Source organism: Nomascus leucogenys, chromosome 14 (assembly GCF_006542625.1).
Source record: "Nomascus leucogenys isolate Asia chromosome 14, Asia_NLE_v1, whole genome shotgun sequence".
Classification (NCBI taxonomy): domain Eukaryota; kingdom Metazoa; phylum Chordata; class Mammalia; order Primates; family Hylobatidae; genus Nomascus; species Nomascus leucogenys.
In genome coordinates this window covers 76,320,754-76,348,083 of record NC_044394.1, presented here as the reverse complement: position 1 = coordinate 76,348,083, position 27,330 = coordinate 76,320,754, and the positions used below count along the sequence as shown (strand labels likewise).

The 27,330-nt window shown below is 36.7% G+C and overlaps 1 protein-coding gene across 4 annotated transcripts; it reads left to right on the top strand.

The window, feature by feature from the left end:
- Positions 1-27,111, top strand: SLC5A7 (solute carrier family 5 member 7). Of its 4 annotated transcripts, none has more exons than XM_012512462.2 (9): positions 1-242; positions 1,577-1,802; positions 5,539-5,652; positions 6,413-6,568; positions 11,272-11,420; positions 15,055-15,198; positions 19,202-19,355; positions 21,619-21,836; positions 23,359-27,111. In XM_012512462.2, exons 2-9 carry the CDS (start codon positions 1,625-1,627, stop codon positions 23,986-23,988), a joined length of 1,743 nt encoding a protein of 580 aa, XP_012367916.2. In that variant the 5' UTR covers positions 1-242; positions 1,577-1,624; the 3' UTR covers positions 23,989-27,111. The 4 variants fall into 4 exon arrangements, with proteins under 4 accessions (XP_012367916.2, XP_012367917.2, XP_003277488.2 ...); XM_012512463.2 differs by having other exon boundaries at positions 2-242; positions 1,574-1,802; positions 15,092-15,198; XM_003277440.3 differs by having other exon boundaries at positions 2-242; positions 1,574-1,802; positions 23,359-27,100.
- The last annotated feature ends 219 nt before the right edge of the window (positions 27,112-27,330 follow it).

The window sequence follows — 27,330 nt, the reverse complement described above, 5'->3', positions numbered from 1 at the left end:
CGATTGCCACCTCGCCCTGCGCCGCGCGCCCTCCGCCGGCGCCAACACCTGTCAACTCTGCGCGCTCCCAGGTTCTTGGAGACGCCGAGTGAGGAGCCGCCCTGACCGACCTGCCCCCCTCCGCACTGCACCCCTGACCCACCCCGCACCCTCCCTTTCTGCATCCTCGCACCCACACCCCTCGCGGTTCCAGGGGGCGGCGGCCCCGGGCGGAGCGCTTTCGCGTGCAGCCACCACTCCAGGTAGGAGCGGAGCGGGCATTCCTGCGCCTAGGGGCCCGCACCCTCGGAAACGCCTTGGGCACCGAGCCCGGGCGGTTTTAGAGGGGAGGGACGCGGCGTTTTTCCCTCTTGGTGGGATGCAAGGGCGGGTTTGCTGTCTGGCACCGTTGCTGTCAGGGTGCAAGAGGCTACAAAGTCTGGGCGCAGGAGATGGGTAGAGGGGGCCGAGGAAGGGCCGCAGGGGGCCGGGAGAGCATTGGGCTGCTGCGGAGAGGAACTTGCCTGCTTGGTTGCTCACAAAGGGAGAGAAGACCCAGCCCGCGGGCGCTTCTTTTGCCTCCTTTAAATTCCAGAGAGGCTGATTCTTTCCGCCAAAGTCTCTTCACCCACCTGCATGCTCAAATACCAGAGTTTCCCCCATAAACATGTTTGAGAGTTTGGGTTCATGGAACAGCCGTGGTCACAAAGGTAAAAAAAATAAAAATAAAAATAAAAGAGAACAAGAATTTCAGAAGGTGAATGCTTTCGAACTTGACATCTGTCTTCTAAGAGACTTGATTTTAATATCTTTGACGCTTCTGTTGTGCTTTTAGGCAATTGTGTTTAAAACAACAGCAACAACAACAACAAAACCTTTTACTGTATGTACCATTAATGGGGGGTGATGAATTGAATGAAGGATATTGGGCGAAGAAGATCAAGAGAATGGACCCTTTAAACAACAAAAAACATACTTAGTTGCTATAGTAACTTGAACTACAGAAACTTGTTGAAAATGTGGAGTTTGATGTGTTTTTGAAATGGATTTTTCTAAAGACTTTTTTCAGATATTTTTATATCAGATTACTACTGAACCCATTCTCTGAAGTTGTTTGAAAGGACAGGCAAAAGAATGAATAAATTAATGGGTATTTTAAAATTTTCAGAATAGTCATTTATGAAACACTTAACGTGAATAAATAATTCTAGACGAGTAACTTAGTTCCAAAACGCAAATACAGCCCTACTCTTTGTAAATGATTTGACAGTTACTGAGTTAAGATATACACGACAAGGTTAATTTTAAATTTAAAGCATGTATGAAACACACAAGGATTATGATTCCATTTGTTAAACTACATTTCCATTTTTTTTCTGTTTCTTGCAAACTCAAAATAATGTTAAATTGTTAAATAGAAGTAGGATAATGTAGTGGACACTTATTGGTACCTGCCCGTTTCACGCGTGGTTTCAGGGTTGTACTCTTTCTGTGAGTGGCACAGGATCTCACATGAGCCAGCTGGTTTATTCCTGGCTGCCTACATGTGCATAGTGCTTAACTGATTTATAATGCATCCCTGTACTTTCTTCAGAAGTCTTAATGAAGTAGCCAGCTGCAGAAGAATCTGGATCATTAGATAAAAATGGCTTTCCATGTGGAAGGACTGATAGCTATCATCGTGTTCTACCTTCTAATTTTGCTGGTTGGAATATGGGCTGCCTGGAGAACCAAAAACAGTGGCAGTGCAGAAGAGCGCAGCGAAGCCATCATAGTTGGTGGCCGAGATATTGGTTTATTGGTTGGTGGATTTACCATGACAGGTACGTTCAGACGCCGCCAGCTCCATGCAGTCCTCCCTTCCTTGGCATCTGTGAGTGTGCAACGTGTGGCTTCAGAGTGACAAAGCAAATGTTGCTCTTTGTCCTTTGGGGATTCTTTATGTTCACTAGTTATATATATTTTAAAATTATTTTCTATTCATTTAAAACCTAAAAATAAATTGGTTTCAACTCAGTAGTACTTGAACAAAAATGATTTTATAATAAATCACTGGACTGAATAGCCATGAAACAAATCTTGGCTCTCTGGGCAGTTGAGCGGGTGGAAACAGAGTAAAAACAAAGAGGTCGGGGAATGGGAAGCTGTCCTAGTATTACAAGCTATGTATCTGCTAATTAATGTGATAGGCAGCATCTCAATGTGTCCAGTAATACATGTATAAAGTTGTGACTTTGAGATTTAAATAAGTGTCAATGAATACCAACTAGTGATGGTTTTTAATCTGCATAAATAAATTTGGGGGTGATAATATTCCCAATTGAGTGATTCCCTGTTTTGAAACCTAATTCTTTCATTTAATAACTAATTCCGCACAGGAAGACAATCACATGTTATGACTCCACAGCACTAATAAAGAGATTTCATGAACCTTGTTATAAAAGGGAAAAGCTAGGGCGTGTCCTCGTAGGAATCCCCAGGCCACCATCTGTAGTCATCTCTCATTCAAACCTTCTTTATGTTAGCAGGAGCTGCTAACACTTTGCACTAAGGTGGTTCTGTTTAAAGGGTGATTTGTTTCCTTTCTGTATTATTCTTGGTCATTGAAAATAATTCTGAAAAACATCAACTTCAAATTATATGTTTAATATTTAATACAGTTGCACTAACAACACATATTTCATTATAGAGTCTTAGAGTTTTTAAACATTTGCAACAAAGCAAGAACTCTGAGTGTTCATTGGAAAAATATCCCATGGGAAATTATATCAAGTGATGCCCAATTTCAGTCCCGAAGTGCGATTTAAAATGATTCACCACGTATATCAGATAGTTTACCAAACCAGTCTAGGGAGAGGCCATTCATGTTCTGAACCCCTTGACTTTGGCAATCTGAAACTTAGAGTGTTCATTGTGAGCCATCACTTTTATCTTTCAGACACTGACATTTTATCTTTGTTTAACTCTTCGCTCACTGTACATGGATTCATTTGGTCTTTATAACAGCATTATGATGAGCATCTGGGGTTAAGTGGAGATCCCAGGTTACAAGGTTAACAAGGTCCAGGGCTGGAGCCAGAACCAAACACAGATCTCCGGTGGCCATGCTGGTGACCACCCCATGCTGTGCCACATGCAGCCCTGTAACTAGTTTCACTTTATTTCTTTCAAAAAGTGCACAGTTTGTAAACACTGTAGAAAGAATAAGAAAGCTGCTTTATATCAAAATATGTTTGTTTATTGAAAATAATTATAGCCCTCTATTATTATCATTTAATATTCTGTTTAATATCATCATAAAAATAATATTTTATATTTTGTTTTTACCATTTAGAAAGTTTTTTTTCAACCTAATAAGCTATTAAAAGGTACGGAAAATATTTGAATGATGCTATTTTTTATAAAGGGCTTTGATCTTCCTCAGTTTGTAAAATGTATTTTTTCTTTCTCAGAACTCAAAATAAGCTTAGTCAATATCATAATTCATTTAAAATCTGAACCATACTACCTAACCTTGTCAGATTGATTGACTTGGATATATTTTATAAAGAATAGAGATAAAAAATGTTGATTCTTTTAAAAATGAATATAGTTTAAGAGTTTATGTTCTCACTCATGGATCTGACACAAAATATACAAACAAGGAGAGCAAATACTGTTATAGAAGAGACTAAATTCATTTATAAAGGGGACTTTTAAATCTTAGTAAGTAGCCAAGCCCTCACTTCTATATCACAGTAGTTGCAATGATTCAGGCACCAATTTTCTTTTTGGACAAGGGACAGTAGACTTACACAATGACAAATGATCACTAATGAGCTTTGTGCTTGTAAGACCATCAGACCATTTACTTTATGCAGTAAAACATTGACGTGTTAGCAATTCCAGTTGCCTAGTGGAAAGATAAAGTCTCAAGTTTTCTGCCTGTAAGAATTCATTTCTTCATGTCATGGTTACACACATAGTGGAAAAAAAAAAGCCATTTTTAAAACTTCAGCAGGGCTTAGAATAAGAAAACAAATAATGCCATTTGTTATTTTTGTTATTTGTTAACACTGAGTGTAAAAGCTACTGCAAAGGTGGGAGTGATTGCTAAGTATGTATTTGTCCCCAGGATTTTGTATATAAACTTTTCATTTAAATGTACTTAAAATTCCTATGTAGGAAAATCTTTTTATGTCAATCCTAAGACATCCTCTTCTTTGCTTTGTATTAGATTAAAAGCCAGATAAATTTTGGCATAAACACAATAGAAACACATCCCAGGTAGTTTTGTATAGATATTATTTCATTTATTTACATTCTAACTGAGACTTTGGAAAATTCATCAGAGTTAAATTTTATTCCTAATGGGATGATGCAATCTAGAATTCAGCCTCATATCTGATAAATTTTTATTACCGACCTGTGACCATCATAACTTTACACAAATTCTGTATAAGGATGGTTTAGAATATTTTGACTGTACTGTAACCTCAAAAAGGTGTAAACTGCAAAGATTTAGTGTTCTCTTCAACATTAGTTTTTCAGCAAGGATTCAATATTATACTGTTTCCTCAGAGAAAATGGTGCTAGTATTACATTGCCTATTCAGAGAAAAGTATTAATCTGTAGATCATTCTTGGCTCAAACCTGTTAAGTCAAAATTTATTTTCTTTGGTTCTTTGACTTCCTTCCCTCAGCTATTGTGCTACAGAAATTTTATTTATCTGAATAAGACATTTTTCATTACTTCTTGTCAAATAGTAAATATCTTACTAAAAGAGCCATATTAAAATATAGAATTGCAAGTATGTATACAATTCACATTTTACCTTCTTCTGAGTGCTAGGTAATCTAGGCCTTAAGGTAACATTTAAATTCACTTTGGACACCTTGTAGTAGAAGTGTCATCTCGATCCTCTCTTCACTCCTAATAATTTAAGGTAGTAAGTACAACTTAGTGGTGATGGAGATAAGATTTACAAGCTCTGATATCCCCAGAGTGTTCAAGAAAAGACTCTATTAGTGAAAAGCACATTTCCACATACATACACTCACCTGCATACATGCATGTGTACACACATGTATGTACACACACACACTACTCCATGGGGACAGTATAAAAAAATCAATACAATTAAAATGGAAAGGCCTTGAAATAAAGAAATTTTGCCCCATGACCTCAGACTATATTATATATAATACCATGAAAATGTTGCTGACTCAATGCATTTAGAAAACATCTAGGGCAGCACTATCCAATAGAAATATAATATGGGCCACAAACATAATGTTAAATTTTCTACAAACCTCTAAAAACAAAAAGAAATAGGTAAATTAATGTTAATAATATAACTTATGTAATGCAATTCATTCAACATGTTTTCATTTCAACATATGATTAATGAAAGAAAAAACATTTGAAATCTGGTGTTTATTTTATATTCCTAAAACAACTCAATCTAGGCTAGTCACATTTCAGGTGCTCAGTAACTTCTCGTAGCCACTGGTTTGGCAGGCAGATGTAGGTATAACAGGTGAGACAGTATCACTCCCTCACTTTTCATTCTGTTTCAGCTACCTGGGTCGGAGGAGGGTATATCAATGGCACAGCTGAAGCAGTTTATGTACCAGGTTATGGCCTAGCTTGGGCTCAGGCACCAATCGGATATTCTCTTAGTCTGATTTTAGGTAAGTGAAAGTGCAAATCTCAGTGACTCACTCAGTAAAGTATACAGAACAAGAGTATAAATAACAAGTGGAATAACAAGTCAAACACTCTGAATAACCATTGTAAAAAAAAAAAAATGTCCCCAGAGATCTTTAAGGAGCCATTACTAGAAATTGGTAAGTAGCAGAACACTAATGCTTAGATTATTTGATCTCTTGGTTATGGAATATATTTTAAAAATCCTTTGATCCTGTGGCTATCAGTACAGTGAATTTCTTACCATAATCATGTTTTATTTCTTTCAAAACAAGTATGGATATATCATTAAAAATGAATCAACTTGAAATGTACCTGTATTTCTTTTAGCAAGTCAAATGAATAAGAGGTCAAAGGTATTATATAACAGAAGGTACCTCATTTTTTGGGCACTCAAAAGGCTTTTATTGAATCTGTGCTTATTCAAAACCTCTAAATGCTATGTTGAGTGATAGAAATGCATTGAGGCATTTAAGTGAGCAATGTGCTGGTTCATGTTTTTCAATTCACATACCTCAATAGGATCCACTTGCCCTTTGGACACATACAATGGTAAGTGTACTAAATAAATTATATTAGATTGCTAAACCTCATATTTATGGCAGGTTGGTACTGTTTGCAGGCTTGTTCCTCAATCCATACAGGTGTTCCGAAAAATGCATTTCCCTTGAGAAATGGCGGCATAGTAAAAGACTATTATATTACATTTTTTTATTTTCTCCTAAACAGTTGCTTAATTTTTAGGTGGCCTGTTCTTTGCAAAACCTATGCGTTCAAAGGGGTATGTGACCATGTTAGACCCGTTTCAGCAAATCTATGGAAAACGCATGGGCGGACTCCTGTTTATTCCTGCACTAATGGGAGAAATGTTCTGGGCTGCAGCAATTTTCTCTGCTTTGGGTAAGGACCAGCTGCATTGTTCTAGCTGCATCTCTGTAGTGAACTAAACATCAGATACACAACCTTACTTTCTTCAGCCTTGGCTTCTGAGGACATTTTTATTAAAACCATATACCGAACCGTATTTATATGCATAAAAGCTTAATGGAAATTCTATGTTTACTTGCAATATGGTGGCAGAGGTTAAATAAAACCTCAACTACACTTTCTATACTTGAATTGCCTCATTAGACCAATAACCATGAATTATAATGATCAATTTGCTTTTATGAATCATATATGAGTTTGAACAAAGAATAATGAATTAAGCATAGCTAAAAAGTGCAGCTTACTTAAAATAAATCTTTAAAACAAGGATTCATGAACCAGGGGTTAGTGAGAATACTAATATATATTTTTGGTGCTGAATAAATTTAAATAAATGATTTATATATTAATTTCTTCCAATAAGTGATCTTTCTGCAAACTGAGAACTTTTTACCTCCCATTGATTTCCTCTAATAACTGCCATGTTAATGGGCATAAACACAAATATAAAACTATCTAAACTCCTGAGACAACAGTTTTGCATGTTATTTTAAAAGCACTAATATTTTTAGAGATGTTGACTTTTTAAATAAAATGTCTAATTACAAACATACATAAAACAGAGTCAGTTCCGGCAGTCAATAACATTCCTAGAGAAGTGAGATATCACCAACCCTCTGCTGACAGAATAGGTAAATAATGTAAGTCACACAGCAAAACTACAAACTTGAAATATTTCAATAAATCGATATTATAAAGCTCAATGCTATGGTTTAGTAGTGGAAAAATTAAGTATGATAGAATGCAACAAGAATTTCCCCTTCAGTTTAAATGTCTTCTCAATAACTTACATGAGAAAACTTGCCCACGCCTTAGCGTCTCCTCAGCTCCGATCTACCCTTAGAGACACAGGCTTAGATGTGTACTACATGGCGCCAGTTGAGAATGTGGGACCTGACGGAGGCTGTTGAGGCAGCTGGGAGATGGAAGCTCCCCATAAAGGTGTGCACTGCCCCGCCTTCAGCACATCCAACTTCATCCCGCAGGTTAGTCAGGATTGTTTTGATTCCCAACTATAAAACAGAGTGACTGTTGCAGAAACAAGAGTATTTGATCGTTGTAAAATACAGTAAGAACTAGGTGGGGGCCGGGCGCGGTGGCTCATGCCTGTAATCCCAGCACTTTGGGAGGCCGAGGCGGGCGGATCACGAGGTCAGGAGATCGAGACCATCCTGGCCATCATAGTGAAACCCCGTCTCTACTAAAAATACAAAAAATTAGCCAGGCGTGGTGGTGTGCGCCTGTAGTCCCAGCTACTTAGGAAGCTGAGGCAGGAGAATGGCGTGAACCCGGGAGGCGGAGCTTGCAGTGAGCTGAGATCGTGCCACTGCACTCCAGCCTGGGCGACAGAGCGAGACTCTGTCTCAAAAAAAAAAAAAAAAAGAAACAACTAGGTGGAAAATGCTGCACTTCTCTGGTGCTGGATAATAATACTCCACACCCACTGCTGCCCTTGTGTTCTAGTGATATTACGTGTAAAACTACACCTCCCTTTCCACCTGACTCTCATTAGCTGAGTTGCAATGGGGGCTTGTTTGCCATTGTTTTCAACACCAAAAAATGTTAATTTTAAGAATAAATTACCTGCTGAGGTACCAAAAAAGGAGTGGGCTGACTATATAACAAAATACAAAGCGTTCACTCATTGAATAAAGATCAACTTATATAACACAGCTCCGAAGAAATAATAGAATTAGTAAGCAAACGCTTCTAAAGTATTTTGGAAATATAAAATATAGTAACGAAACTGCGAACTTTGTTATAATTAGTTTTGTATATATGTGTGTCTATGTTTGTGCCTGTATTACAATATACAGTCAGCTTAAGGTTGTAGATGCATTCTGAGAGATGCATCAGCAGGCAATTTTGATGTTGTGCTAACATAGGATGTCTTTACACAAACCGAGTTGGTAGCGCCTACTACACACACAGGCTATATAGTATAGTCTATTGCTCTTAGTGCAACATGTTACTGCACTGAATACTATAGGCAATTGTAATACAATAGCTATAATGTCACTAAGCAGTAGGACTTTTTCAGCTTCATTATGATTTTATGAGAATTTATGTATTTGTGGTTCATCATTGATGGTAACATTATTACGTAATGCATGACTACATATGTAAAATATGTTATTGTATGTATCTTTCTAAACACTCACATGTATCAAACAACATATATAAAAATATTGCTGCTATTGCTTGAACTCTTTGGGAGAGAGAGAGAGAGAGAGAGTGTGTGTGTGTGTGTGTGTGAAGTTACTTACTGGGTACTATGTACATTATTTGGGTAATGAAAGCACTGAAAGTCTAAACTTCACCACTATGCAGTATACCCAGGTAACATCATTGTTGCACCTGTAATCTTTAAATTTGCAGAAATAAAAAGTAATAGTTGGACTTAATTAAAATTTAGTGTTTATTACAAATAATTTGGTATATTCAAGAATATATAAGATCTATTACCACGTTACTGTGTATGTGTATAGTTCACCATTGAAACATAGGAGAATCTTAAACTGTCTTCTTGGTAGAAATTGACATCTTACAACTTTTTGAAGAAATGTGTATTTATACTTCTAACAGCTCAAGTTCAGTGGATTTTCATAACTTTGCAGTATACTTATTTTATAGCTTCATGAGTAGACTAATATTTCCTAGCATACCTCAAAGTATCACTTTGTTTTACTTACTACAATTGATTTAATTATTCAGAAAATATTTTAGAGAAAATTTTATCTCAATTTTAATAGTGATAATGGAGAGGCAATTGACGTCTCTAATATCTCTGAGTTACAGTTAAATGACAGCATCTACTAGGACCCCAAATCTTTGAGATTTTAGTCAGGTAGTCTTTATTTTGTAATTGAACTTTTCATAATTCATGGTATATAGCTTAGAAGTGTTATTAAAATGGAGAACTACACACTCAAAAAAAGAACGACAAAGAGTTGCAAGTAAAGTTTTGATTCGAAGTAAATGATCTCAGGAAAAAAACAACTTTTCAAATATCTATTAAACAATAACTCAGTCAACTATCTAAAGTCACTCATCTATAATTGATCTCTTTTCCTTGTCTTCATACTCCAACTTCTTACTAGATTTTTCTTTTTAATGGATCTTTACTCCGGAAAATAATTTTATTTTATCACCATAGCAAAAGCACTGAAAAATATTTCTTACTGATATTTTGGATCAACACATCTTATATTGAGATAATGTAGTTTCATCTCCAGTGGGTTGCATATACTACTAGCGTGCCGATTGAGGAATGGGGGTAGCTTGTAAGACAACTCAGCTGGCTGCAACTGATGATACACAAAATCATAGATCCATTACATGTATGCATTTAATAATGTGACATGTAAACTGTATAGTTTTGAGAACAATAGGGAAAGGGCTAGTAAAGCAACAAGTGAATTATGAACTGTCAGTCCAAGAACCACAGCGGCCCAAACTGGTCATACCTCAATATGTTCAGTGGAACTACAGGGACCAACAAACACAACAGACAATGTTATAAAGAGAAGCATAAATTTGATTTCTAAGAGAAGTTTAAAATTTTGATGATGAAAATTACTTAAAAATATGATATTCAAATCTTAGGCTCTTCAGTATATTGGTATTCTAGGAGAAGGACTGGTATGTTCTACCAATTAAATAAAAGAAGAGTGATCTGTCGCAAATTAAAGAGGGAGAGATTGATTAATAACATTTACCAATTTGATAATTTGTTCCTACAAATGTTTCTCAATTCTTTGCTGCCTTAACCATTTGTTAGCTATCAAAGGCTAGCAGGGGGCAGAGTAAATGCAAAATGGCAAATGAATGTTAATTGTAAAATGTGGAAATGGGTGATCGTGTTTCTCAGAAAGCCTTGTGTTTTTCATAGATGTGACTAACGTATTTCATATACAGTTATGTGCCATGTAATGACGTTTTGGTCAATGATGGACTGCGTATATGACAGTGGTCCCATAAGATTATAATAGCATATTTTTACTGTTACTTTCTCTATGTTTAGATATGATGTTTAGATATTAAAATAGTTACCATCATGTTACACTTGCCTACAGTGTTCAGTACAGTAACAATCTGTACGAGTTTGTAGCCCAGGAGCAATAGGCCATACCATGTAGCCTAGGTGTGTAGTAGGTTATACCATCAAGATTTGTGAGTGAGTACATACTGTGAAGTTGCACAACAGTAAAATCACCTAACAACACATTTCTCAGAGCACATCCCTATTGTTAAGCAACACATGGCTGTATTTGATTGAGTCAGAGTTCCAGATAGTGAAATTATTTTGAGTTCTTGTAATGTAATTAAATTTCTCAGTAATTCAGGGTCTTCCATAACCATACCATGGATCTGTGTGTCCTCCAAATAAATAAGTTAGCAAACCAGTAATTTCAGAAAGCAAAAGTATGTATCTCACTGAATTTATTAAGATATACAAATTTCAATATAAAAATTAACTTTAGGTGTTATCATCCACTGCATTTCATATGACAGAGAGAAAAATGTTGTTTATCACTGAACTTTCACTATGTCCTTATACAAAGAGCAGAATCTGTCTGGGCACCTTGACCACAGCACTCTCTTGTTTGTTTCAGGAGCCACCATCAGCGTAATCATCGATGTGGATGTGCACATTTCTGTCATCATCTCTGCTCTCATTGCCACTCTGTACACGCTGGTGGGAGGGCTCTATTCTGTGGCCTACACTGATGTCGTTCAGCTCTTTTGCATTTTTGTAGGGCTGGTAAGTGGGAGCACCCAAGATTCTCCTCCTTTTTTTCTGTAAAAGGTAATGTATTTTATAATAACATTAAAAATGAGTAGAAATGTTATTTTCCCTCATAAGTAATACATACTAAGTCACATATATGAAATTTCAAATTTCTCCATAAATTAATTAGATGAAAAACTCGTCATTTTGATAAAATTTGACAGAAAAGTGTGTTCTCCATTGGATTGTTAGAAAGGCCTAGGTCTTTCTTTCCTTAATGCCTAGATTTGATGGAAACTTATGCATGATCTCCTTTTAGTGTTTAAGGCAATCCATTTTCCTCGGCAGAGATAACAAAATTCAAACCTTAGTGGCAACCTGTACAAGTCTCCCTTTATGTTAGTTGGTGAATCCTAAGAATGCTTATAAGACATAGAAATGATCCCATTGGAAAACTGTAGATTTCAAATATTAATCATCACTATTTGTGGTCTAAAAACAAAGAAAATTCTCAATTGTATAAGGCACCAGAAAGATTTATTATCTATTGTTTTTATTATAATTATGAGACATGAGTATTATTAGTATTATTAGCACTATATTAAAAGCACTTTTGTGTGTCTGAACATATTTTAGTCAATGTTGAAGAAATGTGAAGAGTACAGTTATGCATATAATATTCAATACCTAAGATGTATCAAAAGAAGTATAAAAACTGGTGTGTCCATGCTGGGCTAGGATTATCACAGGTTCACGTACATTATCTCATCATACACATATATTATCCCAGTTGTAGATTCTGTAGGGGCAGTGCCCTCCTGCAAAGGCCACAGACAGAGCAAGCTAACACTAGAGATCATGATTCATTTTCCCAAGGATGGTTAAGTACTCTTGATTCTCCTCATCTTTATTTATTTATCTTACAATGTAAAGCATTTCATTATATTTTACTTTTGACACTAGACACTTAGAAATTAAAAATGAAGAAGTAATCTCATGCCCTTCTCTCCTTTTTATAAATTTTCCAGCATCTCTAATAATATCCTAGAGGAAAAATTTTAAAAAACAGACTACAATTAGATGTGCAGTTTAACTATAAATTTACATATGCTAGCGAAGATTTTAGTATTTTCTCTTTTTCTCCTTAGACATTTTATTTGCATTTCGTGGAATTTCATCCATTCATATTGTAACTGAATATGAGAATATCTAATTTGCTCAAGGACTCCTACTATTTTGTATTTAAATTACCAAAATTAAGTGGACCGTGCTGAAATTCTGATTTTTCCTTAGCATCAATATAAACTTCCAGAAATAAAACAGGGAACGTAGAAATAAATCCCTCTTCAGAATGTCAGGAGCCAGGTTGGTTTGGCAATGACAGCTCTCATAACTGATGCACTAGGTATTCCAAGAAACACAACCCCAGGGAATGAACCTATTATTGATGATATATGTGATTTCTCATTGCTTTGTATGAGACTAGAACTTAAAACCCACGGGTGCATAAATCAAGTATACAAGTGTAAACATGACAGTGCAAATATGTTAGAATATTTTTTCTGCCACAAAATGTAGCCAAATTGATAAGGAAAGAAGTTCTGTTGGTCACTAGATAAGGCCCTACTGAATTGGCTGAATAAAAGACTAAATAATGTTGTTTTCCAAACTTTAATTGCTGTATGAGCATACATAATTAATCAACTTACCCCTTAGACCATCTTCTTTTTTCAAATTCTCTGTTATTGATTTTATCATCACCCCTGGAGCTCCAAAACTGTAAACTTGAGGTTTTTCTTTCCATTTTCCCTCTTTCTGACCTTTCTCTCCTTCTTGTAAGGGTTGCTGACTCGCTCTTCATAATCCTTTTTAGTACCTATATTTTTTCATTCCCAATGTCACTGCTTTACTTCTGGCCTTCATCTAGGTGGAATTGAAATCACCTAGCACTGTCCCTGACTCTTCCTTTTTGCTAAACTCACTGTTAATGTCTACGTTATTAAATTTCAGAATACATTCCACTGAAAACTTTTTAAGACTTAAAAGAATTTTTTCTAGCTTCCAGTTGCCTGCAAAAACAAAATACAAATTGTTTAGCTTGCAATTTGAGTTTTCTCCACACATCCATCTTTATCTCTCCAATTTCCCCAAGCTACTCCCTTGCCAGCAAAGCCTGTCACCAACAGACGTGGGTGTGAGTGTACACACATACACACACACACACCCCATATATTCTTCTACTCTTTGACTTGCTCCGTCCAAACATCTCTTCCTTCAATTCTTTATTCTTCTACCTGTTAGTATTGGGCCCATCTTTGAAGGGTTATATGTCACCCATATATTTCTCAATCACATATTTTCTTATTACTTTAATGAATGGATATCTTTCCCTTAAGGAATATCTTTCCCTAATTAAATTAGGGATATTATTGAATATCCCTAATTGAATTAAGGGATATCTTTCCCTAATTCACAGAAAACATGGAAGTGTGTGTGTGTCTACACACACTTTTATATGGATGTATGTTTCAAATACAATTTTTTTTAAAATTTTATTTTATTTTGTTTATTATTATCATTTGTAGAGACCAGGTCTCACTGTATTTCCCAGGCTGGTCTTGAACTCCTGGACTCAAGCAATCCTCTAACATTGGCTACACAAAGTGCTAGGATTATAGGCATGAGCCACTGTGCCTGGCCATTTTTTTTTTTTTTTGATACAGGATCTGGCTCTGTCACCCAGGCTGGGGTGCAGTGGCTCAATTACCGCTTACTGCAGCCTCTGTCTCTCAGGTTCAAGCAATCCTCCCACCTCAGCCTCCTGAGTAGCTGGGACTACAAGTGTACACCACCACATCCTGCTGATTTTTGTATTTTTTGTAGAGATGGGGTTTCACCAAGTTGCCCAGTCTGGTCTAGAACTCCTGAGCTCAAGCAATCCACCCAGTTAGGCCTCCCAAAGTGCTGGGATTACAGGCCTGAGCCACAGTGCTCGGCACCTTTTTTTTTTTTTTTTAAATACAATTCTTTTTTTTTTTTTTTGAGATGGAGTCTTGCTCTGTTGCCCAGGCTGGCGTGCAATGTCCAATCTCGGCTCACTGCAACCTCTGCCTCCAAGGTTCAAGAAATTCTCCTGCCTCAGCCTCCCAAGCAGCTGAGAAATACAATTCTTTATTAGAACTCAAGTTTGTATTATCTAACATTTAACAGAAGAGGAAAACAAAAATAATCCACAACCCTCCCCTCCTCCCCCCACCCACACACAAGGGGATATATCTCAATAGCTACCTATTTACGTGTGTGTGTGTGTGTGTGTGTGTATGTATAGATAGATAGATGACAGATAGGTAGGCAGATGGATACATAGATAGATAGATTGACAGATATTTCAAATATAATATTTTCTTCCTAGAGATTTTATGTTGCTGCTGCTATAGTTTGTATGACATCATATAATCAAGCATAGAAATAGTCAATGTGTTATTTTAATTTATCTAAATCAGTATTTTATGGTGCCCAACAAAAAACAGAGAACATGATTGCCGGTCCTTCTCTGTCTGAACTAGAGGAATTACTGAGCTGTGCAGTGTGTGAGGTGTATAAATCTTGCATATATCAGACAGTTGAAAACCATCGCCTAGGGCTCCAGTGTCACTTTCTGTTGCAGTGGATCAGCGTCCCCTTTGCATTGTCACATCCTGCAGTCGCCGACATCGGGTTCACTGCTGTGCATGCCAAATACCAAAAGCCGTGGCTGGGAACTGTTGACTCATCTGAAGTCTACTCTTGGCTTGATAGTTTTCTGTTGTTGGTAAGTAATGCTCTTACCTGAGGAATGTGATCTAATTGTTCCTAAAATCAAATTTATTTTCACGATTTTCATATTCATAGTAAAAAATGTGCTTGTGGGCTCATGGCCATTTCTGAATTGAGGACTCTCTATTGGGAGGGTGGAGCCAGGGCCAGACTATCATGGCTGGCAGTGTCAGGGTGAAGGACAAATGAGGCCCTAAGGGGACAGCATGAGGTGTTCTGGGTGGTGTGTCCTCATTTCCGTTGTGATGTAAGTCAAGGAATAACATGCCCTACCCCCAGGACTTTCCCCAACCTGAAGGCAAAACTTCGTAAAAGCTTTATTTTGTGTTTTGAATTAGGGCATGAAAACTAACTTATGAAATAAGTCTCTCATTCACTCTTGAATTACAGAGTAAGTGAATTAGTAGTGCTAGAGGCCCTAAGTGAGGCGGGTTGGAAAGGGACGTGTCACTCCAGGAAGGTGCCAAGAGAGAAGCCCTCAGGAGCCAGAGGAAGCTTGAAAACGGGCAGAACTTTGGGGCAAAGCTGCAGGCACTTTGAGGAGGACACGGAAGAGATAATGGCTGATCCCATTGAGGCAAGAGGGAACAACCAGAAGAACTGACCAGATTTTACAACTGTGCTAATTAGAGGAGTTAGGCCTGAAAATAACACACTGTATTTGATTTCAACGTAAGAAATCGATTATGGCAGAGTGTGGTGGCTCACCCCGCTAATCTCAGCCCTTTGGGAGTCTGAGGTGGAAGCCTCACTTTGAGGCCAGGGGTTTGAGAACAGCCTGGACAACATAGCAGGACCCCATCTCTACAAAAAAAAAATCTTCTTAAAAAAAGAAATAATTACTTTTTCTATTAAGCTTAAAGGGAAATTGGTTATTTTTGTTTTCTCTGTAGAAGGTTGGCAATATTGTATGACTTTGTGATTATGGCACATGGCTGAATTTTAGCATTACCTCAACACTCAAAGTGACTGTGTCTTTTCCAGTAAAAAATTTTCTAGTAAAGGGCAGGAAAATATGGCAAAAATATGTTTCCAGTAGTGGACTGGAGGGCTTCTTTGCCTAAGGATTGTTGAGAAATCTGTTGGCTCTCTTTTTTCTGGAATGGCTTAAAATCATGAACTGAAGGAGTAAGAGTAAATACGTATATGTAACTACACCTACATGGTAGATGTGCTTATGGTTACATCATAGAGAGGATGAGACTTAGAACAATTAAGCACTTTGTCAATAATCACATCATTGTCTGAGTTAGAGATTGATATAGAATATTAAGTCCTCAAAATCCTTTCCCCTACACCACACTTTAGTCTTCAGACTATTCATCTTTAAGACATTATATAAAGTGATGGCTAAATTTCTTCCAGCTCTAAAAAATTATATGACTTAGTCATATTCATGATTCAAATTATAAGACAAGTTAAAATGAAATAGTGCATGTTGAATAAATGAATGAGCTATAGAAATCAGCCTTGAAATGTTGCATCAATGGTCTTGATCTTCCAGTTGTCTCTCCTACATCCCCTACATGAAGATGACTTGTCAAGTCCTGCTAATGATCCTGTCAGTGTATCTCCTGGTCACACTTGGAGACACACTGTCCCCATGTTTGCTCTCTATTAGGTAGACTGCATTCCTTACCTGGTCTACTATGATAACCCCCACTCGTCTCCCTGATGGCAGCCTGCCTACCTCTTACTCCCCCATGCCCACTTTCCATATTACTACCTACTTTAGTCAGTTTGGGCTGTTGTTACAATTTGCCATAGACTGAGTGATGTATAAACAGCAGAATATAATTTTTATAATTCTGGAGGCTGGAAATCTGAGACCAGGGTACCAGCATGATTAGGTTCTAAAGACGGCAGTATTCCAGGTTGCAGACTGTACACTTCTCGTTGTGCCCTCACATGGTGGAAAGAGGGTGAGAGAGCTCTCTGACCTCTTCTTAAAAGGGCCCTAATCCCATAATGAGGGCTCCACCCTCATGACCTGATTATTTCCCAAAGGCCCCACCTCTCAATATTATCATGTTGGGATTAGAGTTTCAACATATGAATTTTAGGAGGACAAATATTCAGTCCATTGTATCATGAGAGCTTCTGTTTCTAGAAGAAGTCAGACTTTACCCTACTTAAAAACTTCTGATGACCTAAATGTCCAGGGTGATGAATATGTAATTTATGATGTATCAATCCATTCAAGTCATTGACATGCAAGATGTTAATGATATATTGATAAAACAGGTCACAAAATGAAAGGAAAAAGTTTTGGAAGAATATAGACTTGAGGAATGGGGTTATGAATTTTAGAATTTTTTCCTTTAATTACTTTTGAACATATATGGCTTTTATAAGAAGGAGATTGTTATTGTATCTATGTAACAGACACTCTGCTTAGCCCAGGTGAGACCATGATAAGACAGACATCCCCAGAACCCAGAGCCCAATGAGAGAGACAGGCAGTTAATTAAACTTCAATGCATTGTGCTATGGCAAGCTCATTTATCAATTCATTCATTCGTTCATGTGACCAATATTTATTGAATATTGACTTTATGCCAGAAAGAGAAGTAGCAGTAATCTAGCCAAAAGTATGTTTCTAGCTTCTCCTCCAACCACTCCCTCACTCACTGACCTCTCATCATACCAAATACCCAGTGGTCTCAGCTGCCTGGTCGTGTCATTATTTTCTTTTTTCCTATTAGTTTCTCTCTCAGGTACTCTCTTTTCCCTCCATCTCCACCTGTGGAAATGCTCTCAAAGCCTATGGACAATCTGCACTTCATTTCTGCAAGTTTTCCTGTTAACACGCAGCTACCCTTTGTCTCTTCTTACCACCTCTTTCTCATCGCAAATAATTAATGGTTTATCATTTTAATTCCCATACAGACCTCTTTATATCGTGCAACAAATTGCATTATAGTTTAAACATTTTTTATTGTATATGCTTAATAAGAAATTTAAGCACATTCCAATATAGGTATGTATATCTATCAGTTGCTTATATATTGTGTACTAATGTATGATGTAAATCATTTAATAAAAGCAACCATACAATATTTAGGTACAAAGTAAAATGAATATACATAGAAGTTCTAGTATTTTATTTGATGCCGGCTGTATTGCCTTGAGCACTCTGCAATGCTCACTGTGGAAAACACCACATACATTGACTCTCATACTAGAAAGTAAGTTCCATGCCTTATTCATGTTTGTGCTCTTACAGCCATTACATTGCCTGGCACGTGATTGGAGTGTATAAATATTTTTGGGTTGCATTGATTCAGGTTAAGTGTCATACTTTCAAAATCTTAATTATCTTTTGAGAATATTTTATGATGGTTAGAACCACCAGATGATAACAAATTGAAGGCCTCTAGGGTAGTTTAAATGCAGTTCAAAATAGGTAAATTAATGAAAAGAAATAATTGTTCTATGTAATTATAGAGAAAAAGAACTTGAGGAAATTCTGTATAATTGAAAGTTGATGATACATTGTCTTAGTTCAGTTGAGTAACAAAGCATCATAAACGGAGTGGCTTATACATAACACAGATTTATTTTTCACAGTTTTTCACATGGCTGGGAAGCTCAAGATCAAGGTGCCGGCAGATTCACTGCCTGGTGAGGATTCACATCCTCATAGAAGGCACCTTCTTGCTGCCTCCTCACATGGTGGAAGGAAAAAAACTCCTTTGACTCTCTTTTATAAGGAATCCACCCTCATGGGCTAATCATCTCCCAAAGTTGCCAACTTGATACCTAATACCATCACCTTGGGGATCAAAATTTCAATGTATGAATTTAGGGGGAAAATAAACATCAGATCATAGCAAACATAATGATACTAATTGAAATTTGTGGCTATATGCCACTTTTTTAAATACTTCTAAGTTGTACTTATGCCTATTCTAAATATGATTGCAATAAAACTCTTTAAAAAAATAGAATAGATGTTTGCCTCTGATTCACTCTCCATCCTTGTGTTTCCCACATAGATGCTGGGTGGAATCCCATGGCAAGCGTACTTCCAGAGGGTTCTCTCTTCATCCTCAGCCACCTATGCTCAAGTGCTGTCCTTCCTGGCAGCTTTTGGGTGCCTGGTGATGGCTGTCCCAGCCATACTCATTGGGGCCATTGGAGCATCAACAGGTAAATCTCTTGCAGCTTCACCATATGTGCCAGTTAGTTTACCAGTCCCCACCCAGACACCCTTCTGTACCACTTCCCTCTTACCTCCACATAGTGAATTCTTTCTCATCACATTCATATCTATATATTTGTTATAGCATTCAGTAAATTGTATTATAGTTCAGCGGCCTCCAATTTTTTTTTTTTTTTTTTTTTTTTAGTAGAGACAGGGTTTCACCATGTTGGTCAGGCTGGTCTCAAACTCCTGACCTCAGGTGATCCACCTGCCTCAGTCTCCCAAAGTGCTGGGATTATAGGTGTGAGCTACTGTGCCCAGCCTCCAATTTTTTTGATTGCTCACTACACTATGAAACACTGGTGAGCACACCCTCCTCCCAGTTTTGGTGTATTTATCCATTGTTTATATGCACTCCTGTCAGCAGTGGATCTCAACCAAGGTGCATGCTGACATCAGCTGGGGAATGGTGGGGGGATCTTTTAAAAATACAGATATCTGGCCTACTTCATAGGAATTTTATTTTAATAACTGAAGACAAAGATGGGCACTAGTGTTCTTTTAAAACCCCTAGGTGAGTTGAGAGTCAGAGTTGAGAGTCACAGTCAGAGAACTTTACCTGTCATCCTCATGACCTCCCTAAAGATCACTTTGAACTTGAGCTTTCTGCTCTACATCTTTCGTAGTTTTTAATTAGGAGTTTTCTTTCTTGAAGAAAGTGATGAATAAGTGTTTGGGTCAAGACAAACTAAGAAACAAAGTCACTTAGAGAATAACTTACTAAAAAATGGTTTTGAAAAAAGAGCATTATGAAATGTTTATCTCCCTGTTAGCCTCTATGTAGAACATGTTCAAAATCTCACCTTTAATTTAATTAAATGTATTAATTACTGCTGACCATTGTGTTCCTGCGCTGTAACTTTTAGGAGCACTCAATGAAAATACATCATGTTAATCTAAATTCGAAAGCATCTTCTAGGTAGAGGTAATAAAATGATTAAAGTTCACCTTTTGCCCTGTTGTATTTTGTAAGGTGATCCAGGGTGATGTTCCTACAGCAACTTTGACTTTCAATTAGTAGAGTCTTTTATTGGATTGTTTAACTTTTAGGAGAGCAGTCCTGGTTCATAGTGTACACTCTCCATTCCAGTTGCTCTTCCAGGAGACAAACACTTCAAAAGATGTAAAGATGACTGACAAAGGTGGTATGTAGTGTTTGTCTTTGAAAAAAAAAGACAGTATTTCTCTCACAAGCAGAAAACATATGGACATGTGTGTGTCTGTGTGTGTGTGTGTCTCTGTGTGTGTGTGTGTGTGTTTATTGTAAGAACACAGGCTAACAGAAACAGCATTAAGTCTATTTTTTCTTGGATTAGATACACATTCTTGTTTGTTATTTCTGTTAATCATAACATCTCAGTTAAGGCCACAAAGATGGCTGCATGTAAGCAGACTTTGGTGACAATTGTAATAGAAAATGAGGGAAGAAAAAATGGTAGGATCCAAAGAGAACAATTCCTGTTTGGTCCAATGATAGTGATATTAAAAAAGTTCAGCAAATAAAAAGCCGACTATGCTAATGAACATTTAAGGACTCCATAGTTCTTCAACACATGCTACAACTAACCAGTAAAGAAGCTATGTATTCAAAGATAAATCTGTGTTTCCAGTCTTCTTACCCTACCCACAACCAAAACTTCCTGAAAATTTCAGCCACATGACTGTACTTTTTATTCAATAAAAAGGGACTGTTCTTAATCTAGTGAAATTCTGTGCAATGTGGAAATAGGAGAAAAGTAATGCTGAGGCAGCTTCGAAACCAAGTTTATATACAGAGAGAGATGATGGCTGAGAATAGCCCTACTATTGTCTTTCTTCATTTACACATGAATAACTGAGCCTTAAAGAAGAAACGGTGAGTGTCCTACTACATTTCCAAGTGGTTGAAAGAATACTCTAGAATTCCGTTTATGAGAGTTTGTTTTCTATGATTCTAGGCAATGTAACACCATCATTGCAGAAAGGAAATATATATCTTACCACCAGTGTCTGTGCAGGCATTGTGAATGACACTGATTATAACCAATACCCTTTAGAAGCCAGGAGATATAAGACATTTCCACTTGACCAGCACATGGACTTCACATCAGACTGATGTACATGATTCTGAGTTTATTTCAAAACCACCTAGTAAATAGGATGACCCCAGATGGATAAAGAACATTTGGTTCTTTGGTGGTTGTAATGGTTGTTGATTCTGTTCAACAGACTGGAACCAGACTGCATATGGGCTTCCAGATCCCAAGACTACAGAAGAGGCAGACATGATTTTACCAATTGTTCTGCAGTATCTCTGCCCTGTGTATATTTCTTTCTTTGGTCTTGGTGCAGTTTCTGCTGCTGTTATGTCATCAGCAGATTCTTCCATCTTGTCAGCAAGTTCCATGTTTGCACGGAACATCTACCAGCTTTCCTTCAGACAAAATGTAAGAACAGTTTCTTTCAATCTGTCATTTACTAGCATTGCTCTTGCTGCTGCTGATGTTGTATTTGTTGTATATACAGTATTATATATTTATTAATATTCTACGTTAAATCTGACTGTACTTTAAGCATATGAGATTAAATAACAAATTATACCTATGCTGAATGGATGCTATCAATACATGTTCTTATTCATGTCAATACTAAAGGGAACAAATCAATATAATTATTTCCCAAGAGGTACAGTCACACGGCTATCGTTTAACCTTCTTGTCTTTCTGCTGAAAGAGTAATGAAACCTAAACTATCCAGCAAAACTTTTAGTATAATTAAATTCTCTGTGACACTGGAGAATCTTGGTGGAAGCAGGGCATGGTAAGTTGTTCGACACATATTTTTGTAACTTCTGAACTGTTTTATACTTGCACCCCCAAGTCCACCTTTGCAGGAAGATATCCTCTCAATTTGATTTTCTTTATTGAATCAAAGTGGCTGCAAAACAGCATGCTTCTTCTTTGATTAAAGCTTTGCCTCGCTCTAGGTTTTATTTAACAAAACAATCCCAGTGTTTTTGCATTTGCTTTGTTTTGTTTTGATTTGATTTGATTTTTTTAATTAACCAAAGGAACTCCTTGGACAAGGCATTTTCCTTTTTGTTTTTGATTTTACTTTAAGTTCTGGGATACTTGTGCAGAACGTGCAGGTTTGTTACATAAGTATATGTGTGCCATGGTGGTTTGCTGCACCTATTGACCGTCCTCTAAGTTCCTTCCTTGCACCACCCACCCCACCCCCCAACAGGCCCCAGTGTGTGTTGCTCCCTCCCTGTGTCCATGTGTTCTCATTGTTCAACTCCCACTTATGAGTGAGAACATGCAGTGTTTGGTTTTCTGTTCCTGTGCTAGTTTGCTGAGGATGATGGCTTCCACCTTCATCCATGTCTCTGCAAAGGAATGATCTTATTTATTTTTATGGCCACATAGTATTCCATGGTGTACCTGTGCCACATTTTCTTTATCCAGTCTATCACTGATGGGCATTTGGGTTGGTTCCATGACTTTGCTATTGTAAATAGTGCTGCAATAAACATATATGTGCATGTGTCTTTTCAAGAGCACCAGAAGGTGGTTAGCTTTAAGGATGGTAGCACTTCCACAAAGAGATAAACCACATAAGAACTCTTCCCTAATATGTAAAGTGAGGAAATCCTCCCTTGCTTTATTATACCTCTCTGACACCATGTTAGCTCATCCTGCCTTTCCCCCTATGCATTCAGGAAAAGGCTCAGGTGGCCTGTGTGTCATGCATCTGGTACACAGAAGCCCCTCCCAAAGGTCCACCCAGGAAGTCACCTTGATTGTTTGCTTTGGGTGCTGTAGCTGTAGTTGGGTTTTCCCATCGATTGAGCCATTTGAACCAGGGGAATTCTTTGGACCAGTTTTGAAGCAAAAAATATGTCTCATCCTTTGCCTAAATGAGCCAAGACACTGTGCAAAAAGCTGACACTGTGGCAATTTCTTACAGGCTTCGGACAAAGAAATCGTTTGGGTCATGCGAATCACAGTGTTTGTGTTTGGAGCATCTGCAACAGCCATGGCCTTGCTGACAAAGACTGTGTATGGGCTCTGGTACCTCAGTTCTGACCTTGTTTACATCGTTATCTTCCCCCAGCTGCTTTGTGTACTCTTTGTTAAGGGAACCAACACCTATGGGGCTGTGGCAGGTTATGTTTCTGGCCTCTTCCTGAGAATAACTGGAGGGGAGCCATATCTGTATCTTCAGCCCTTGATCTTCTACCCTGGCTATTACCCTGATGATAATGGTATATATAATCAGAAATTCCCATTTAAAACACTTGCCATGGTTACTTCATTCTTAACCAACATTTGCATCTCCTATCTAGCCAAATATCTGTTTGAAAGTGGAACCTTGCCACCTAAATTAGATGTATTTGATGCTGTTGTTGCAAGACACAGTGAAGAAAACATGGATAAGACAATTCTTGTCAAAAATGAAAATATTAAATTAGATGAACTTGCACTTGTGAAGCCGCGACAGAGCATGACCCTCAGCTCAACTTTCACCAATAAAGAGGCCTTCCTTGATGTTGATTCCAGTCCAGAAGGGTCTGGGACTGAAGATAATTTACAGTGACCTCATCTAAATAAAATACTGCTTTCGCAAACAGAACACTATAATAGGGTAGTTCTGGAGAGATGGTATGCAGCATACAAAAATATATTAAAAATATAAACAATGTTCAGGAGGGTAAAAATTCATATAAAAGTGCAATTGCACAAATACAAGCCAAGCTAGAAGGAAGCACCTATGAAAGCAACAACTTTGTTTCTCATCCATAGTAGTATTGATTTTGATGCTAGATAGTTTTGCTAGGTATAAAAAATAAGTAAAGTTCCACTTAGAGAACAAAGGGCCAAATAGAGTTTTTATATTTGTTATGATAAAAGGAAGTAGATGTGAAAAAGCCTAAGAAAAAGGAAATTGGATAGTTTTGATACAAACTTTGTTTGCTAATGCACTGATGAGTCTAGTTTCATTATGGCACTGAAGCTATGAGAATAACTTCAGTAACTCCCTTGAATGGTGCAATGAATTAACCAGCTAATTTTTCTTAGTGTGATGATTAACCCCTTCTTTCATGTTCTGAGCTATAACATTTGCTGAATATGCAATTTGTTATTCTTCTATTAATGGCATGTAATATTCTGAGCACTGGCAAAGAAGACACACAAAAAATTATGTATTGGCATTTATTTATGTGCAAGATTATAGGAAAACAGAATCTATCTTTGTAGAAGAGCACTGGGCTAATTTGTATGTTTCCATAGCTACTATATGCATAAACAAGAGTACCTGAAGGATTATTAAGCAACCTTAAAGCAATAAGTTCATTAAACAGAAAGTAATGGGAAGAACAGTACATTTTTATCTTTATCTCAAGTATATAAAGTTTTGCCCCATGATAAAATAAGTAATATCTAAATTAATACATAAGTTAATATTAGAAGTGAAATTGGGCCTTATGTAAGGAGAAGTAGCTACACAGCATCTATTATGGTTAATGAGAGGCACACTGCTAAAATTACATATATTTCATTGCATACTTATTATGGGAAGCCCCCACAACACCTCCTGATAGTAGTAAAATGAGAAAAAACAAACTCTACTAATTTTTAGATATTCATTAATAGGAAAGATTTAGTGTTACAGGATCTACTCTTTGGCACTTTTTCACATAAGCCAGTCTTAGAGACTAGACAAATAACTACTACAAAAAGTACATAGTGAATTTTAAAATGTAGAAGAAAGCAGAAAATAAAATCAGTCCTAAAGTGAAGAAGCCATCGATTTTAACGTTTGATGTCTAGCTAACATTCATGAGATTGGTCATTAAATACTATTTTGCTCCTTTTCTGCTGTTACACATACACACTCATACACGTGTGTGTGTGTGTGTATTGATTTGTGTCCATTTCAAGTGTTTTCACACCAGTCACACATTATAGAAATAACTGGAGCCATGTCTACAAAAGCAAAGTGAAGTGATGAGCTGAAAAGAGATCAGGGAATCTGATCCCATAAAGAAAGTCAGTCTGAATTGTTGAAACTAAAGCACTTCTTTTTCAAAAATACTTCTTTTTTGCAACTCATGAACAAAAGGAAGTTAACTTAGTGTTTAGCATTAAGAATAAAAGTTGTATCTTGACCCTAGAATTCCTTTTATAAGATTTAATTGTAATTGTCTCAAAGCATCAAATAATACATCTTTATCATTAAACATGAATTTAATGTCTAGGATAATTTTTAAAAGAGGAAATTAAATAATTTTACATGTCTCATATTTTCAGTGCTTTATCAAAATTTGATGGTGAATATTACATTGCATTCAAAATCTTCACTGACTATCATATATATCTAAATGAAAAGAGAATTACTTTTATTCATCTATTTTCTCAGAATCTATTCAGTACCCTATGGAGTACATGGAAGGAGTATATATTTGGAACCAATAAGTATGGGAGTCCACGATTCTCAGGTATTGATTGAAAAAAGAGAAAGGGGCAAGAAATTCATTAAAGAAAAACCGCAGATACTAAAATATTTGACACATAAAAGTAATTAATTGCTGGAGACTACAATTCCTGGCAAACACCATTATTCCAGATGCACCATGCTCCCCAGCATGCTACCTGAATGGTGGATTTTATCCATCCTGTCACCCTGATCATCTGTCTCAACCTGCTGAGGCATAGACTTCCACCATGTGCATCAGGAAACACCTCACTCATACTGTCATATAATGCAACAGGGAGGCATAGTCTCTCTACAGGTCTCTTTACATTGTACCATTCTGTTGGGCAACAATTGTCCCAACAACCGCACTTAAATCCAGTGGGGGAAAAAGGGTTAACAGTAAAAATTTCTTCCATGTAATTCAATTTCTCACAATAGACAGAAACGGGGAAAATGTTTGCCCTGTTCAAAATACTAAAACTAGATAATTTAAATAATTTAAGCCAATAAATGATATTATATTGTATTTAACCCCTTATTCCTCACCTACCCTCAAAGTAAGTATATAAAAGACTAGTTTGTTATTAATCCACAAATGTGCTAAATGTTAGCAACATGATTTTTAAGTACAAAAAAGTTTAAGATTGCAAGGAAGGAAACAGTGGTCACAAGGTCTTTACTTATGCACATTTATGCATGAATTTCCACCCAATTTCCAAGACAGTTGTATCACAAAGCTGTGAAATGTGCAAGAGTATACTTTGTACCCATCATGTGCTCTGTTTTGACATAATGAGTAACGCAGACATTTACGTGTCCTTCTAGCTTCAATCAGTAGACCTGATTTTCAAAATCTGCTCTCAAATGAAAATAAAATAAACAAAACATTTAGACAATGGCTATATTAACCTTGGAAGGCAATATCTGTGGATAAAACATTAGAAGAAAACATATATTTTATTTTCATACTTTTGATATGATTGTAACATATTTATTGAGTAATTTAAATGCTTCTTTTGCCCACCCATATTCAAATCAGCAAGCTTGTAGCTGGACTGCAATATCAACAACAAGTTGTTTCCAACACTTAGCATCAAAATACAGCTTCATTGATACACTTACAAGTAATGAATTTTATGTGAATATGAAATGAATATAAGCTTAAAATAAGTGAATCTAATAAAATGGCTATTCCTCTTTTTACTTGGAAATAATAAATTAACATTATATTTTAAACATAAATTATGATTTCTTTTTCTGTTTTAGCCTTCATGTAAATTTACACTGGTATGATGTATAATTTATTGTTAAGTTTGCTACTTCATAGACAGATGCATATAATGGTTCTAGAACATATATTTTTGTCTGTCAAATTATTATATAAAATTATGCTTAAAATAAGTATATTTGCAACTGTGTAAATGCTTTAAGTGTAATGGCAAAGTATTAAATTGTGCTGGT